This window comes from Gallinula chloropus (assembly GCF_964237585.1).
Source record: "Gallinula chloropus genome assembly, chromosome: 7".
Taxonomy (NCBI): domain Eukaryota; kingdom Metazoa; phylum Chordata; class Aves; order Gruiformes; family Rallidae; genus Gallinula; species Gallinula chloropus.
The window spans coordinates 1,724,711-1,741,702 of record NC_140092.1 but is presented as its reverse complement, the minus strand read 5'-3'; the positions used below and the strand labels follow the sequence as shown (position 1 = coordinate 1,741,702).

Sequence of the window (16,992 nt, the reverse complement as noted above, 5' to 3'; positions counted from 1 at the left end):
AAACTGGCACCCACAAACCCACACAGGCATGAAGGCACAGGAGCACTACTGGGCTCGGGGGGATCTGTACATACGAGGGAAATCCTCAACCTAAAAGCAAGCAAGCAATTGGAAAAAATACACATGAACCCAAGCCTGCCATAGTACTTCTTCCCTCTGCATCAACCAGTTCAAACTGTTTCCCTCAAAATCTGAACTTCCCTATTCTGCTCTTCAGAAACAGTTTGCAAAACCCGGTACTTTGGTAAAAATGTGGCAGGTTTAGGCTACTGCCAAATACTACTCAGAGCTCTCACTCAACAAACCTAAAAGCTTATTTGCAAGGTAAAAACTATGCAGAGAGTTCCTTTTAACATGTACTTTGTCTTCCTGACATGCCAAAAATGTGAAGTTTTTACCAGTTCAGGTTATAAGTACAGACAGGTATAGCTCTGTGTCTCTTTCTGGAGAGAGGAGGCGGCTGTAAAAGGGAAAGGATGAGGGTGGGAGACAGGTCAAGGTGAATGTATCCAAGCCAGTAAAACTGGGCTACAGAAAAGGCTAAAAGCTAAGGCTAAAACCCTTTTCATTGTTATTTACATGCTTGCTGATAGTATTTTTAATAATGCCTTCTTTAAAGCAAAAAAGTCTAAAGCAACTGCCAATTAACACTTTCCCAGCCAAGTCCAGCACTGACGATGCTATTAACCTGCCCTTGCAAAGCAGCAGCCCCAGACAAATGCAAGTGGCACCAGAGACTGTTCTCAAGCTGCAAAACACCTCACATCTCAGTAAACATGATGCAGGGAAAGCGCTAGTTAATGTTTCCTACCTTAGGTGGGTTCCTGCTGCACCAGCTAGCGCTGATTTATTTAGATGTATCTTTTCCAAGAGTTTTCCATCTTCTCTTGTGCTGGGAGAAATCTGGCATAGAGAGCAGTTTCTATCTGAAGATTAGTGCTGACACTTGGATGCTTCTGGTGCTCTGACAGCCTTCACAAGGCTGCCCATGCTAACCCTTCCTCCCTTCCTGCATACAGACCCAGCCGCTTTTCCTGCGTGTTTCAGTATTAATGCCTATATTAGAAGCTGCTCAAGTACCTTTCACACATCACTAGGTTTTGTTGTTAGCAAAACAGCAGGGGAACAGACATTTCAGAATGAACCATTCTTCCACACTGCAGGCAGGAATTCGTACACCCTGCTGTAAAGAATTAGTCTCGTCTCTCGGCTATACTGAGGCTTTTGCAGAGGGAAAGACAATTGATTTACAAAGTAGATGCAGCTGCAAATAAAGCCAGCCCAACCCTGGGGCACAACAAAAAACAAACTACAAAAAAAATCAGATTCATGTTTACTGAAGTATAATTGGCATTTAATTGACATGTAAGTGACATTTCATGTCTCATTCATGTCAAGTGCCTATTGCATTTGATCCCTTATTTAAAGTAGCACAACATTATGATTTGTATATTTAAAAAAAAAAAAACATATCTTGATTGTGCTTTTCTAGGCATTCTAAAGCAGAAAGCAGTTAACCCTTTCTTCCTCCATGTATACCAAGTGCCATGGTGCCATCTTAGGATGTCAGATACTACAGTAAACTTTCTATTTAGTGATACAACCAATTTTGCCAGCACTTGTAGGAAACATTTACACCACAACCCTGCAGCTGTAAACCATTAGACAGTTGTAGACAGAAGTCTAATCAAGCACTGAAAACATCCCTCAGTGCTTACAGAAGCAGTTGGGTTCCATGTAAATAAGCCCCAAGGCACCTTGCCAAAAGCAAGCTTCCAACATGCTACACTGTCAACTATTATTCACATGAAATTTAAAACACCAGCTAGTGGTGGTGGAGATCCAGCTTGTTCATCAGCTACCAGTAGAGTTGGTCATGGAGGCCTGCTAAGAGACACCTCAGCCTGGCCATCACTGGCAACTACACCTGATCCCCTCACAGCCTATACCATGTTCTCTATCAAAACATCCCCAGGAGGTTATCTTTGGATACGAAGCCTTCCTCTAACAACCCAGGCTTTCTCTGACATCATTAGCTGAAACAGCAGATGAAGAGACATCCCCCCAAGTCATATCTCACTACAGGCTGTCAATGTTAACAAAGCCACAGGAAAAAACCCCCATGCTTAGACAAAGATATAGCAGGGAAAGTACTTTCTTTAGAAATACTACAAAGGGTTACTATCACTGCACAAGGTAGAGGTGAAGCATCATAAGGAATACAATGTCCATCCAAGCTGTGAGAAGGTGGTTTCAGCTGGCAACAGATGGTGAGAAAATCCCCCAGCATCACCAGAAAAGCCTGAGGTTGACTTCACAGGCAGAAGTTGGTTCACTGAGGTTTGCTAAGTAAAAGTTGAGAGGAACTAAGACTGTTGTCTATAAATTCCCCTTAGAGTCCATCAGTTAAAGGGGAAAATATTGAAAAAGCTAAAAATCAGACTCTATCAGTAGAATTAATAACTATCAGAGACCAATCACAACTACCGAGTTTGCTGGAATTGAGTTTCTAAGTATCAGGTAGTAAAGAAACCCAGTCACGTTCACCAGGAGTCACTGGCTTCCACACAGCTCCTCTACAGCTCTCCAAGCCTTTGCACAGCCTGTCGTGTGGGAAGGACTGGGAGGTAGGCCATCCTCCTCAGCCTCCTCCCAGCAAAGCACAGCTAGAATCCTGATGAAAGATCACAGAAACAAATGGAAAGTGTCTTCTTGATTGAAAGAGGTTTGTATCAGGCTCTGAATTATCATGTGAAACGCAGCATATTTATAGAAAAAAAAGGCAATTACACTTATTTTGTCTATTTTTATGATACACTCATTAGCATAAGTTGAGATTTTAATTAATAAATAACTGCTTGTGATAGAAAAGGGGAGAAAAAAATATTTTTAGTGCCAAATGCAGAGAAATAGATTGCACCATGACAAAAGGGAAATAGCTGGTTATAAAAATCAACAGCTGGTTATTTTAAAGCATGCTTATTTTCTGTGTTAGTACATGACTTCAGCTATTACTGGTTTGGCAACAGAGCCATAGCATAAGCACTAAAATAAACCCTTTTTCTCCCTAAAGGTTTTCTGTCACACTGCATTTTCAGTCAAACCATTAATTCCAATCACCTCTTGTTCCTGATTTAAGATGGTAGATTTATCAATAGACACGGTCAGTGCTCAGATGAGGACTGATGTTGCATTAAACAGTGCTCTGTGTGCTTCACAAGCAAAGCAAACCTTGCCCATACAAGCCGTGGTGGGCAGGATTTTGTAAAAAGAAAGCAAAACTGTTGCCTTGAAAAGCAACAGAAGAATTTACGGTCTCTAATTGGGCTGCTGGTTCCCTTTTGTAGCTTTCCCCATACAAGTTCCCTTGGAGATGGGGCAGGCCAAGGTCAACTGGAGGGAAAGAACAAAACAAGAAAGGAATTACATACACAGCTATCCTGCTTTTAAGCCAATTTACTACATGGGATGGATGTGGCCCTCAGAAAATGGGCTGAGGGAAGTATTTAAGTGACTAAGACATCATCAGAGTTGGCTGGCAACCTACAAAACCAGCCGTGTTTTTATGTTATCAGTAACTCACACTAGTCAACTCTCCCTTCCTGGTCTGCTGAATAAACAGTTACAGTGAACAAGTGTTGGAAAGGGAGACAATATTATAAAATCTGGGCACAGCGTGATTGTGGAAGCAGCTGTCCTCTGGACATTATCACAGAAATCAGAGATGGAAAAAATCCTATGAGGTCATCGAGTCCCTCCCTTTGTCATTGCAGGACTGTTCCCTAACGTAGATTTTCCAATGCCTTGTCCAATGTCTTTTTTAAATATGATCTAAGTGGGAGACAATTCCTCTGCCCAGTAAGCATAGCTGTTAAGGTTTTCCCCCACTTTTAATAGCCATTTGCCCTGTTATCTTTCCTATCTGATAATGACACTGTCTGACAGTGCTGTGCTGTTACAGATCACAGAAGTCCTTTCTCTTTACCTGTCCTTCTCCTCCTTCAAAAGTTTTCAGAGTCTTGCTAAAGTATTTTTTCCACAATTAGATGCCACAGACTTGAAGGCCACTCCCTGTCTGCACCAGTACCAAAGTAAGAAGAGACTCAGTGCTACAGCACTGTCATCAGGGAAACACTGGGGAAGGGGAAGAGTGGTGCATACACGGACCAGCAGAAAACACCACCAAGACCCACAATGATGGATATAAACAGTCATGGTACAACTCCTACGACAGCTATAAAAGAATTAATTTTGTTACTGGTCCATCTATGAACCCAAGGAATTCTCATAATGCTCAATATGATCTCACCAAGCAGTTAGAGGAAACGGACACATCCACACATGCCTCCACATGCCTCCAAATCCAACTGAGCACTGTTATTGTACCAACCTCATTTTTAGCCTTTTGAATTTTTTTAAACCTTTTTTCTTTTCATTGTCCAGAGACAGCAAGGACTTAGCTCTTCATAACATCACGCTGTTTAATTATATTGTGCTAAAATACTGCCTCATAAAAAGAATATTTTTGTACATATATTTCAAGGCAGGAACCAAGACAGAAAAAAATATTATGAAGCCAAGTGTCAGTAGAGAAATTGAAGCTCCCTGTAACCTGCTGTGGGTAAGTACACCCCAACTTTGCTATTGCTTTGACCATGACACTCTCTGCATTTACCTCTCATCTTTACCACGTAAATTGTAAGGTATTTAGCTCCATCTTCAAAGCTCACCTCCACTTACTACCTTTCCTTCAATGTCAAAAGCTGACATCTCTGAGAACATGGAGCAGGTCACCCCTTACATTTCTTAAAACTTTTTATTGTTTCCTCCTGTTTTGATCCTCTCTACTAAGTTTCAGAGGATCAAGACAGGAGGAAAGAGGTTGAAAGAGCTTTCTCTAACTAGTGAGAAAGAGGTTTCTATAAATAGTGAGAAAATTGTCCTTAGACTCCTTCATATCCCTTATAAAATGTTTGATTTCTGAAATGTCAAAAAGACTGGATAATGGAAAAGCCATCCATTCACTAACCCATACCATGCCATCTAGTATGGACTCAGTGTTTCCTCCCACTCACTTCTCAGTCACTTCCACAGCTGTAATTGTCCAACACTTGGATAATTAGGTCTTTGTATGTTTCCTTTCTTGGGGGGAAATCCTTAGGGTCTTCTCTAGATACTCTTAATTGATGAAGAGAAAAGATTAAATTGAGAAATCTGGTGAACTTTCCCCAAACTCCAGTATTCCTAAGACTTAACAAGGCACTGAGAAAGGGCAGAAAGATAAAATGGGTAGCTGTTGGCATTGACTGGATAACCAAACACTTAGATCAATGGATAAATTCCATTCATTCAAAGGAATATGTTCGTTGCTGAGACAACTTTCCTAGTATTTAATAAAAGTTATGTTAAACTGTTGCATTAACACTCAGTCATGACCATACAAGAGTATCTTTGTACACTTTGAGATGCGTTTGAATGACAGCTTCTCCTTACCTCAAGCACTCTTCCTGTGATATACTTTTCACAGTTGTCACATCTGATACCAAACTTGGCATGATAGTCTGTTTCACAATATGGAACACCATCCCTAGGGAAGAACAGGGTATACAGAGATTGCTTAAAGGAGACTTATAAGTTCGCCAGGAGATGATACAGATAAAACTCATTAATGGCTCAACACTTCACAGGGTGGTGATGGACTTGCCCACTTCCCAGATACTTGCACTTATTCATTTTGTAACAAATTGAATAGTTATTAAACTACTTTGGCCCTTCCAAGTCTACCATGATACCCCTCTGTCGCTTCAGTACCCAATCCAGCCATCAACACCTCTCTCCGGGTCATAACACCAGGGTCTCTGTCACTCAGTGTCTCACACCATTTGCTTTGATTTTGTTACTCATCAAACTTCATCCATGTGTATCCTGCTCTTCGAAAAAAAGAGTTATTTCTACATATTATGATTTCCTTCTGTAGTTATCATGTAATTGCACTTTGAGCTTAAGGCCACACAGTGTAATTTCTCAACCGACTCCTTGTCTGTGAACCAGACTTTGATTAACACTGAAGTGGGCTGACATTATGATTGGACTTGTTTAAAAAAAGACAATCATGGATTAACCAACTCAGGAACCTGCTCTGTGGAAGTCAGCAATGAGGAGCAGCAGCAGAGATCTTGCAGTACATCCATGATGTGAGCAGTGATTTCCCCACCGCAAGTGACTTCAGACAAAATAGAATGCAAAAATATGAAGACTAGAATAAGAAGTCTCAGCCTTTATTCTACAAAGACAGAACCAGAACACTTGGGCTATTACTCTGAAAAGAACATATCTGTTAATTTTACATTTAGATCAAAATTTTACAAGGTTTTATATGCAGACCATTAAACTGATAAATGAAAATAAATGAGAAGGAACTGGAGACTCTTCTCTTCCAAAGTGCAAGTTAAACATAGTAAAATATGGTTAGTATTTTATGCTAAAAGAGGCCATGATCAGAAAGATTTATTAGCAGAGGCATAATTTTATTGGAAATTTCCCTGGAGAAAAAGGAAAATTCATTTTATAGCATACAAGTAGGATTACTTAGAGACTAACCTATAAATTATCACAATAATTAATTTAATTAATTGAAGCCAGGATGCTTCTTGTCTTAATTTCTTTGGCATTTAGCTTTTTTTAAAAGAAGCTTTCACATTAACTAGATATTTACAATATCTTTTTCAATTATTAAATAACAAGCAGGAAAAAAAGCATTGTACCAAAATACAGCAGAGCAGCATAACATTTATGATAATACAAACCCTTATTTACAAACACCTCTTTATTAAATATTGTTTCTCCAGTGCAAGCTGTAAAATTAAGTGTTATACTTGTGTTAGTCTAAATTCAAAAAACTCTTGGAAGTCAGTGGGACATCAGCTCTGAAATTCTCCCATCTCAAAGCACTAGTGATTGACTGACTTTGCTGTTTAGGAAAATTTCATCATATCAACACGCTTCTCTAAAGTGGAAATTAATCCCAGGTGCCTTGGCAGCAGAAATCCCTGTATCTCACTGGACTGATATGAGCACTGGCATTGGACTTGGTATGTGTGTGTGAATTCTGTGGCCTCTCATGGCTGTCACCACATTCAGTTCATATCTGAGCACATGAGGGTCAGGAGCTACAAAAGCATGATATACACCTCCCTAAGCAAAAATGTTGTCAAAAAGTTCATTATGTGTAACACATGGGAAGGACAATATCTGCCTGTTCACATTACAGCATTGCACAGAGCAACGCCAAACTCAGACAACTAAGGGCGTATCTAAAGGACTTTGAAGCATTCTCCATCCATTGCCCTTCCATAGCACAGCTGCTTTGGCAAGTCCAAGTCCAGATAAATGGACAAATTTGACTTCTACTTTTCTTCATTGGATTGTTTCTGCTTTTAACACAACTTAGGTAAGAATTTATATAATAATTTCTAATTTTATATAGCTCCAAAAATTCATAAACAAAAACTAAGGGACATATGATGCTAAATTACTTATTTGGTGTTAAAAGAATGCTGAAAATTGAGTGAAAGTGCTCCTTTACTCCACTTACTTGCTGATGTACTCTGCATTCAGTAGCTTGCCACAGGTACTGCACTTAAAACAACCCAAATGCCAGTGTTTGTCCAAGGCAACCAATGACTGCCCATTTTTTATTTCTGAACCACAGCCTCCACAATCTGCAAGAGAAAAATCCAAAATGAGTGAATCACAGGCTCGAGATGGTCATGCAACAACACTGGTTACTGCAGCATGAGGATCCATTGGTGTCCTAGTAACAGCTTGTACAGGCTTTAAAGCTCAGCCCTGGCTGCTCACTGATGGATGACAAGAGGTGCTGCCCAGCTATTGCCTTGGCATTGCTAGAAGGCATGAATCATTCAAAGCAAGACCTGATGACTTAGGTTTCCTAGTGACTTCAGGTTTATGTTAAAGTTGCACTGTATTTACAAGACAGGAATTTTTGCTGATTAATTTATCAAGCATCACAGATCAGCCCAATAAAATTAAAAAAAGACCTAAAAGTTCTGAGATTAAAATAAAATAATTAGCCTCTCATATTAGACTTCACTTCTGGGGCTGAAAGGTTTCCTCATGGTTCAAAGTTCTTTTTGCAACTGTGGAAATAAACAAAAACAAAATTCTGATGTGAACTTATTGGTTCTGAGGAGCCACAAAGATGCTCAGAGGGCTGGAGCAGCTCCCCTGTGAGTCGAGGCTGGGGGAGCTGGGCTGGGTCAGCCTGGAGAAGAGAAGGCTGTGGGGGGACCTCACTGCAGCCTTCCAGTCCCTGAAGGGAACATACAAACAGGAGAGTAACCAACTTTTTAAAGGGGTAGACAATGGCAGGACAAGGGGGAATGGACTAAAGCTAAAGGAAGGGAGGTTTAGATTGGATATTAGGGGGAAGTTTTTTACAGAGAGAGTGGTGAGGGGCTGGAACAGGCTGCCCAGAGAGGGGGTGGGTGCCCCATCCCTGGGGGTGTTCAAGGCCAGGTTGGATGGGGCCCTGGGCAACCTTGTGTAGCTCCAGGCCTGGAGGTTGGTGTCCCTGCCTGTGGCAGGGGGATTGGAGCTCTGTGATCCTTGGGGTCCCTTCCAAGCCAGACCATTCTATGATTCTGTAACCAAGGAAATTACACCAGTACCTGAGAGGCATTAGACACTTTGGAGTAGTAGTGATACTGCACCATGTGACAACAATGGTTGGTTGTATATTATAGAATTCAGTTATATAAACGTCCAAAAACTGCTAAGGAAATGTCAATGCAAAGCATATCATACTGGATAGCCCAGGCTAAGCTATCCTGGTTAAACAGGCTATGTGTGAAGTAACTACACTCCCTGGAAAAAATAGCTGGGGACAAGCTTTTGGGCTTTTCGTTTTGGTTTGGGTTTTTTTTCTTTTTTTCTCTAAATGATGGATGCTTTTGATTATGGGAGCAAAAGCCAAATCTACTCTCAGCTTCCATGGCAACAGCCCATCAGCAAGGGCACTGTTCAGGGATGCTATGTAGATATGGAATTTGAACCTGATTTTCTATATCCCAAATTAATCCTGGACCACACAGGGTCCAGCTCCCACTTTTGACTCTGCAGATTCCTGTCTAGATATAATTTTCTTATAAAATGTTCAAATGGAATATGTGGAAAGACAGGAATAAACAGCAGTAAAAAAATTACTCTAGTATCAATACCCCAGTAGCCCTTTTAACCCTCCATAAGATCTTGCATCTTATCTAAAACTGTATTTTAAAATATTTTAAGATGAATTCTTCAGGTGTACCAATAATTTTCCAGAGAAAAGAGAAACCCTGAAAGTCACTTGAAAAGTCATTTAGAGATGCCAGAAGTGAAAAAAACCCACCCACGTCTTGCATGGAAAGAAAAAGATACACAAAAGCATTAGAAAAGACTTATCTAGTTATTAAGAATGAACTTCAAACACAGGATCTCATTAAAAGACTTAAACAATCTTCTTAAAACTTTCTGATTTAAGAGTCTATTTAGCTGGTTACGTGACCCTAATGAGATGTTCTGCTGGCACTACTGTCAATGTTTCATTGCTGAGCACATAACAGTAAATGATAGTTCTTATTTTCCTTTAGTGGACTTGGAATGGATTAAGGGAGCAATAATTGCCTCTGTAATGTCACCCTGTAGAGCACCAATATGGGGAAAAGTCTGTGTGTGCCACAGATCAGAACATTTGAATTTAGCTATGTGTCTGGATTTAGTCCTACAAGACAGTGAATACTGCAGTATCTATCCTTTAACTGCAGTAAGAAACTTGTTTGTGATCTCTCCTGCAGCAGGAGTTCATCTGGTAATCTAATTTAATCTCACTGGTTTAGAGGTTCATTTCCCCAATTTAATACAACATCATGTGCTGAGATGTTGTTCACCTTTCATCTGGTTTATGCCTGGGTGGGGAGAAATGAAGCTTTTTGTGAGCTACTTTTATATTCCTAACCCCTGCTTTCTCTGTTAAATTCCAGATAATTAAAAACAAATATCGTGGTTGTTATGGCAACAGTGCCTATTGGTGCAACATCCTTGTCTTCCTGTCTTGGATGCAGCATCCTTTGGTGACTCACCTGATTTCAACCAATAACTCTGCAGAGCACATAAATTTGCTGCTATATGTTGATATTATTCCCTGAGTACACTTTCAACATCAACACTGCCACAAGAGGTTTTCACAGCTAGCATTTTATAAAAGAAACAGGAGAGGCAGGTAGGTATTTATAAAATAATAACAAATTCAAGGACTCAGGCAAAACACAGGCAGACATTCTTCCTTTCTTCCAAATGTGATGCATAAAGCAGGTCAAAAACAAAGTGGGAAGATGAAAATAGGACTGGTCAGAAGGGGCAGTGATGTTGGGAGCTCGTTTTGTCCCAAGAGATGCCCTAAAATCATACCTGAGCCCAAGTCAGAAATAAACAGGCTGACAAATGCATAGTATGTATCAGGCAGCTCTGAGCCAAGAGTAAACCAGCGTGACAGTGGGTCAACACGTTACTTGGTCCTTGACTCATCTGGCTTGAAGTCATGTGGCTTTGAGCACTACTGTTCTTTTAGAAAAATAACTGGTAGGTTAAAACATTAAGGTCTTTACTAAGAAGGCTGTTTTAACACAAGGAGACATTAACACCATTTATTGCTTTGCATAATATGTTGAATAGCTACAGACATTCCGGACCTTGAATCTTCCAGTTCAATCAAGATGTCCCTGACACTGCTTGTTTATTCCTGAGACACTGGCTCTAGGTTATGGATTAGGTGCTTAGCTGGCATTACAGATTGGTTTTTCATATATTCCATATTATTTCCAAAGGTCTTTATTATCTTTTTAGATATTTCATTAGCTTTCTGTGTAATGCCATTGGTCAGGCTCTCATGTGTCCTGTTATGCATACATGCACACACACTGCTCTGTATTTGTGGCTACAGTGCTCCCCATTGACCCATCACAGCTCTGTTCCTCACATCAAGGAGGGATTCTACCATTGCTAGCTGGTCTCCTGAGTCCCATGAGCTCTGCAGCTCCTGAGCCAGCTGGGTGCTGCATGTTGCCATGAAGTCAGGAGAAGCTGGCCTGCAGCTGCACTGCAAGACACTGGTGAAATGGAGGAAGGAAGAGATAAGAAAGGATACAATCTACACATGTAAGGAGGATATTTATCTGGGATCCTGGCAACATCATGGTACAATGTACCTGCAGGCCAGATTCGGACTTCTGTTTGCCCTTTGAGGAGTCATTATATCTACAAGCTCACCCCATCATTGCATCATTTGAAAAACAGAACTGGTTAATCTCAGGTAAAGACAAGATCAAGTTACTTTAGAAATCCTGTCTGTGGGGCAGATCCCATCAAAATCTGAACAAAGACTCTTAGCCAACTCCACTAAACCCTATGGAAAGGCTTCCACCATTTGTAATGAGATTTAAAGCACACCTGTCTGAAGTTTAAATACAGAAGTTTGAGATTTTTTGGGGGGGGGAAAGCTAAACTTTTGTTTTCCAAGGTCAAGTTTTGCCACAAAGACACACATCCTGTGCTATGTCCTTTGAGGCAAGTGGTTTGCTGAAGTTTGCAGGTAGGTGCCTGGGCTCTGTGGAGACTCAGTGTGGTGAAGTGAGAGTGCTGGGAAAATCCAAAACAAGAGAAACTCCCATGGGGGGTGTGTGTACAGAGACAGGGAATGTAAATACATTACAAGATTCTGTATCACACATAATCAAATAAAGCTGTTCTGTCAGTACTCAACCATGCAAATCAAGTCCATTACAGTCAAAGACACTTTTCCCATATGACAAGGAGACAAACAGATGACAGGTCATTAAAGGGAAATGCAGCCAGATGAGATGGCTGAGGATGATCCATCTCTGGACAAAGTGACAGGAGAACGCATCTAAGAGAGAGGGCAATCCATCCCATCCCCTCCCCAAAACCAGAACAGCACTAGGAAGAGAGGAATCAGCCTGGTATTTCTCATTGCATCCACACAGCAGCTTTTGCTGGCAAACTGGAGAAAGGCAATGGGTAAAGACTTCTCTAGAGAAATGGTGGGGGTGGGGGGTGTGTGGAAATGGAGAGAGGGAAAAAAAAATGATAAAAGAGGAGATTTCTCCCTTAAACCGGCCTGGATTCTTTATATCCAAACTATGGCACCCTTCCTCAGCCAGCTCGATGTGATGTGATAGTCATTAAAAATATCTCTGTCTCTGCTTTTTAATTGAATTGCTGTTCAGTTACATAAAGGCAGTGGTTGACTGTTAAAGCACAGCAGCTCCCAGTGAACAAATCAGCAGAGGAACAGAGCTTACAGCAACAATGCCACTCTATGATCTGATACAGCAAAGCTGCCATGAGAAGACCAACATTTCTTCTCTGCAGTGTCTGCATCTTCTGATAAATACAGCAATGAGCTGGCAAATGTCTCTGGTCCTGTTACCTACATCAGCATCTCCTCTGAGGTATTTAGCCATGCAGCCCTGCCACTGACATTTTCTGCTGCAATACTGGAACACTCAAAAATAAAAACTAAATTTCATGATAGATTTTGTTTTGGCTGGGGTTGGACATCTATATTATGCCTTGCTCCAAATAATTCCATTTACTCCAGTTTTAATAAGAGGTTTTCAGAAGTTCTGTTAACCCTGTGTCACCATGGGGGTTTCTTTTTAGTATCAGACTCTCTCAGGTAACCAGCACACACTCTTTCACAGGACTACACTGTGTTTCTTGACATCTTTTATGCAGCATAACGGCAGCATTTCCAGTTCCACACTGGTGTAGAACTCTGTTCTTTAAACCTGCACAGACCAAGAAGTGCCAATAAAAGAGAACAGAAACCTCTACTTACTTCGTAGGTTCTGTACAGGGAAGGAGCCCGTGCTGCTGGAAGGGGGGAGGGAACATTTCTGGCAGATGCACTCCTTCCCGTTGAACGTCACCCGGTCGCCCGCAGGGAAGGGCAGCCTACAGTGGGACAACCACAAGCAAACTGGTTACAGGCTCACACCTTGGTCAAAATGGAAGAGCTTTCCATCAAGGAACTGATTATTACTCTGGTTTCTTTTCCTGTGCCTGTCCAGTTCTCATTCACAGTCTCTCAGTCAGGAGGCTGAAGTATTGAAGGGATGTATCAAACAGACAATTGCTAAGGCAAATACTAAAGCTACTTAGAAGAAAAAAAAGACATCTGAAGATACACAGACAGCCTGAACACTCAAGTACAAATCCTTGTGTAACTAAGAAATGTAGTATCAGCAAGGGTTGATCACTAACAGGATCAGTTACAAAAGGAAAAGATAACTGGCATCACAGGGAGTAAGAACATGAAAAGCAGCTGCATTTATGTTGTTAAAATGCTGCATGAGAGTGATAACTTTATGTATAAAACCAGTGCTTGTCCTCCCAACTTTAATCATATCAAAGTCATTCTCTGCTCAGAAAGCAAATATTGGTGAACTCTCACAGGAGAAAATCTGGTTATAAACCCCAAAGCATCTGCATTACTTGTTTGCTCTATTCAACAGCTCTCCTAGCACTTAATTAAATCCACCTTTTTATTCATGTGCTTAAAAGAAAAGCTTTCCACTTTGAGTTTTCTTGTCTGGGCACGGAAATAGATGATGTTTTTTCTGTAAGAGGACCAGATGGACAAATCACTCTCTAATGCAGCAAAAGATGATGAGGATATAGAAACACATTTCACTCCACCCAAAGCTCATGTCCAACTAAATCCCAAGTGAGCAAAATATGGTTTAAGTGGGGCACAAACATAACATGGGCCTTCTGCTTCATGGTGAAGTCTGTCTGATTGGATTATTTCATGAACATTTCCTTAAAACTCTGCATGACAATCCTCTCCACCCACTCCCCCCACTATCAAATTCATACCAATTGAGAGGTTGTCTTCAATAGAAAAGCCACACAGATACTTCTTGTGAAAAATTAATATTGTTTTTCTCCCTAAGCCATGCAAGTGTGGCTTATTCCACAGCTGAGTTGCATTTTAAAAGAAAATTTTCATAACCTCAAGATGTTCAAAAGCAAAGCTTTGTTTCTAAATAGTGGTACCAAAATCTGTTTTCAACTGTCTAAATGACTGTTCAACATGATCATCTCTTCTAGATCACAGGCAATACTTCAAAAATTATAAGGAGATATGGAGTTTAAATATTTGTGTATCTTTGGATAAGTAATAATCAATCTGATTTTCACTTTTTTTCCTTCACTGATAACTTAGTACCCCAAATACTTGCTACCTTCTTACTTACCTAAAGTTAAGCTAAGGCAAGGTATTTTACAGAATAGCCTTTAAATTGTCTTGCTCTTTGACACAAGCAAATGACCCATGTGAGATTCTGGTGCAGTCAAATGCCATGTTAGTATAGATCCAGGAGCCCTACTTTGAAGAAGTACCAGTTTGAATGAGTGTTCTTGAATCTAGTATATTAGGAACAGTAGCCAGAGGGAAGGTTAATATATATTTTTTTACTTAATGATTTATCTAACATAAATCCAGCAGATCACAGAAGCCCACGTCAAACAGATGCACCAAGCATCAGGTAAAGTGGAAGCAGGGACTGATTACTTTGAACTGGCTCATCCACATTAGACAATCAGACAATCTGAAAGAAATCCATTAAAACTAGAAGAGAAGCATAGGGTAGTTGACCTCCTGTGGGACAAAGACAGAACCAGGTAGATGACACCCACAGAACATGCCAGAACTCACAGGTACCATAGCATGCCACAGTCTCTCCTCAGAGGGAAGGGCATGTGGGGCTTCCCACCCTTTTAGGTTTATTTTCTGAAAACTCAGAAACTCATCCCTGTGCCCTTCTATTCCAAGGGGAGAGGACAATAACTTCACTTTTCTAGAAAGTTTTCCAGGTCTGCAAGATACCTGGCTCCATAAAAGCAGGAAAATGGTCCTTAAAAGTTGTCCACCCAAATCTACAGGCAGACATTGACTTCCCTTCCTGGTTTTCCAAACCTGTAATAAGGCCTCAGTGTTGGCCTGTCTAGTGAGAGATGTCCCTGCCCAGAGCAGGGGGGTGAGAACTTCACCATCTTTAAGGCCCCTTCCAGCACAAACCGTTCTGAGACTGTGATTTGCTTTACTGGGAATTGAGAATTCACACACAACACATTTGCCAGTATTTCTGTAACATGTGACCTCTCCCTTTCACAAGCAGTCCTGCTTGAGGATTTCAACCCCAGTACAAGTGAAGGCACAACAGAAGGTGGTAACAGTCAATTAACGAGGTTTCAACTTCTGAGCTCTTTAACTTGTGAGCAGGACTATATATAGCTTTGTAGGTTAAGAGCAGTGTATCTGCCTTTGAATATAATGACATCTCACCACCAGTCACCCACTGAACATTGCTAGGTAGGGGTTTTAATTAGCTATTTATCCTTTAAAAAATATTCAGTGTGATTTTCACAGTTGGATAATCTATTTTTAAAATGAGAACTAGGAGCATCTTTAAAGGAGCTCTCTGAAATGGCTTGTAGAATTTTAATACAACTTCTATGATTTACTTCCCAATGAATTTCGTTCTACATTGGAACTGACCAACAAAATTACATTGCAAGACATCTAACCACTGTCAGCCTAATCCAGGGTAGCTGTGCACTCAACCTGAAAGGTCTGGTCCTGGTTCTGTTCTCTGCACAATGCCACAACCTATGCAGCTGTGGGCAAGTCATTCAAGCCTTCCTGGCCAAAAGAAAGTATTAATTATTTTTTCAGAGCAGACTGATGGTCTTCTGTTCTTTAAGTTCCTGGTCTGACTCTGTGGCTGAACAGTCAACTAAATTTGATATAATAACATTAACAGAAGCATATGGTCAGGGCTGTGGGGAGAGCAAAGCTATTCATTTCATTTCAAACTGCAGTTAGCCTGGGTCAGGGGTAATGTTAGACTGCAACCTAAGTACCTACAGGATCAGGTTCTGCTCTAGCTTGTACCTGATACAGTCACATCCCTCAAGGTTACTCCACGGGGAAGAATTTCACCCAGGGTGTTAATCCTGATGAGACAAAGAGGAAATTGCTGTCTTCTGTCTACACAAATTTCAACAAGGGTCAATGCTAAGTCCTGCACCCAGAGAAAAATATCCCCATACATCAGTATGGGGTTGCACACTGGAAAGCATAAAAGTATGTAGGGGCCTGGCAGACACCCTGTTGAGCAAGAGGCTGTTCACACCCTTCTGGAAATCAGATTTCTAACAGAGTGCACACACTGTAAAAGGCAAAATCAGATGCAGTTTGTGGGATGAGCTGAGCACCTCAGCCTGCTTTGGCACATTATTTAAGCTTTCTGCCCAGTCCAATCCCAAATGAGGCCACAAATGGTATTCCTGAGTCACACCTCCAGTGCTGGGTCCAGTTCTGGGTTCCTCACCATAAGGACATCGAGGTCCTGGAGCGAGTCCAGAGAAGGGCAACCAGGCTGGGGAAGGGGCTGGAGGAAAAATCCTCTGAGGAGCAGCTGAGGGAGCTGGGGGTGTTCAGCCTGGAGAAGAGGGGAGACCCTATCACCACCTACAACTACCTGAAGGGAGGGTGCAGAGAGGTGGGCGATGGTCTCTTCAGCCAGGGGACAGGAGATGGCACAAGGGGAAGTGGCATGAAGCTGTGCCAGGGCAGGGGCAGATTAGATGTTAGGAAAAAGTTTTTCACCAAAAGGGATGTCAGTGCCTGGAACAGGCTGCCCAGGGAGGGGGCTGAGTGTTTAAACCCTGGATGTGTTTAAAAAAGGCTACTTAGGGATGTGGTTTAGCTTAGGATGGGAATGGTTGGACTTGATGATCTTAAACGTCTTTTCCAACCTTGTGATTCTGTTAGTACACAAAGAGAATGCCAAGGTAGAGTGCTTTACAGTCCTGTACCTCATTCAAATCAAATGCCAATTTCAATTT

The 16,992-nt window shown here is 41.2% G+C and overlaps 1 protein-coding gene across 1 annotated transcript in view; it reads right to left on the bottom strand.

Moving 5' to 3' along the window:
- The window catches only part of ABLIM2 (actin binding LIM protein family member 2), a gene marked incomplete at its 5' end in the record, with an annotated part of 99,676 nt that overhangs the window by 59,766 nt on the left and 22,918 nt on the right, over positions 1–16,992 (bottom strand). The window contains 3 exons of the mRNA XM_084266749.1: positions 5,494–5,587; positions 7,595–7,721; positions 12,917–13,032. Of these exons, the coding sequence (XP_084122875.1) occupies positions 5,494–5,587; positions 7,595–7,721; positions 12,917–13,032 (337 nt within the window). The remainder of the gene's footprint in view (positions 1–5,493; positions 5,588–7,594; positions 7,722–12,916; positions 13,033–16,992) is intronic.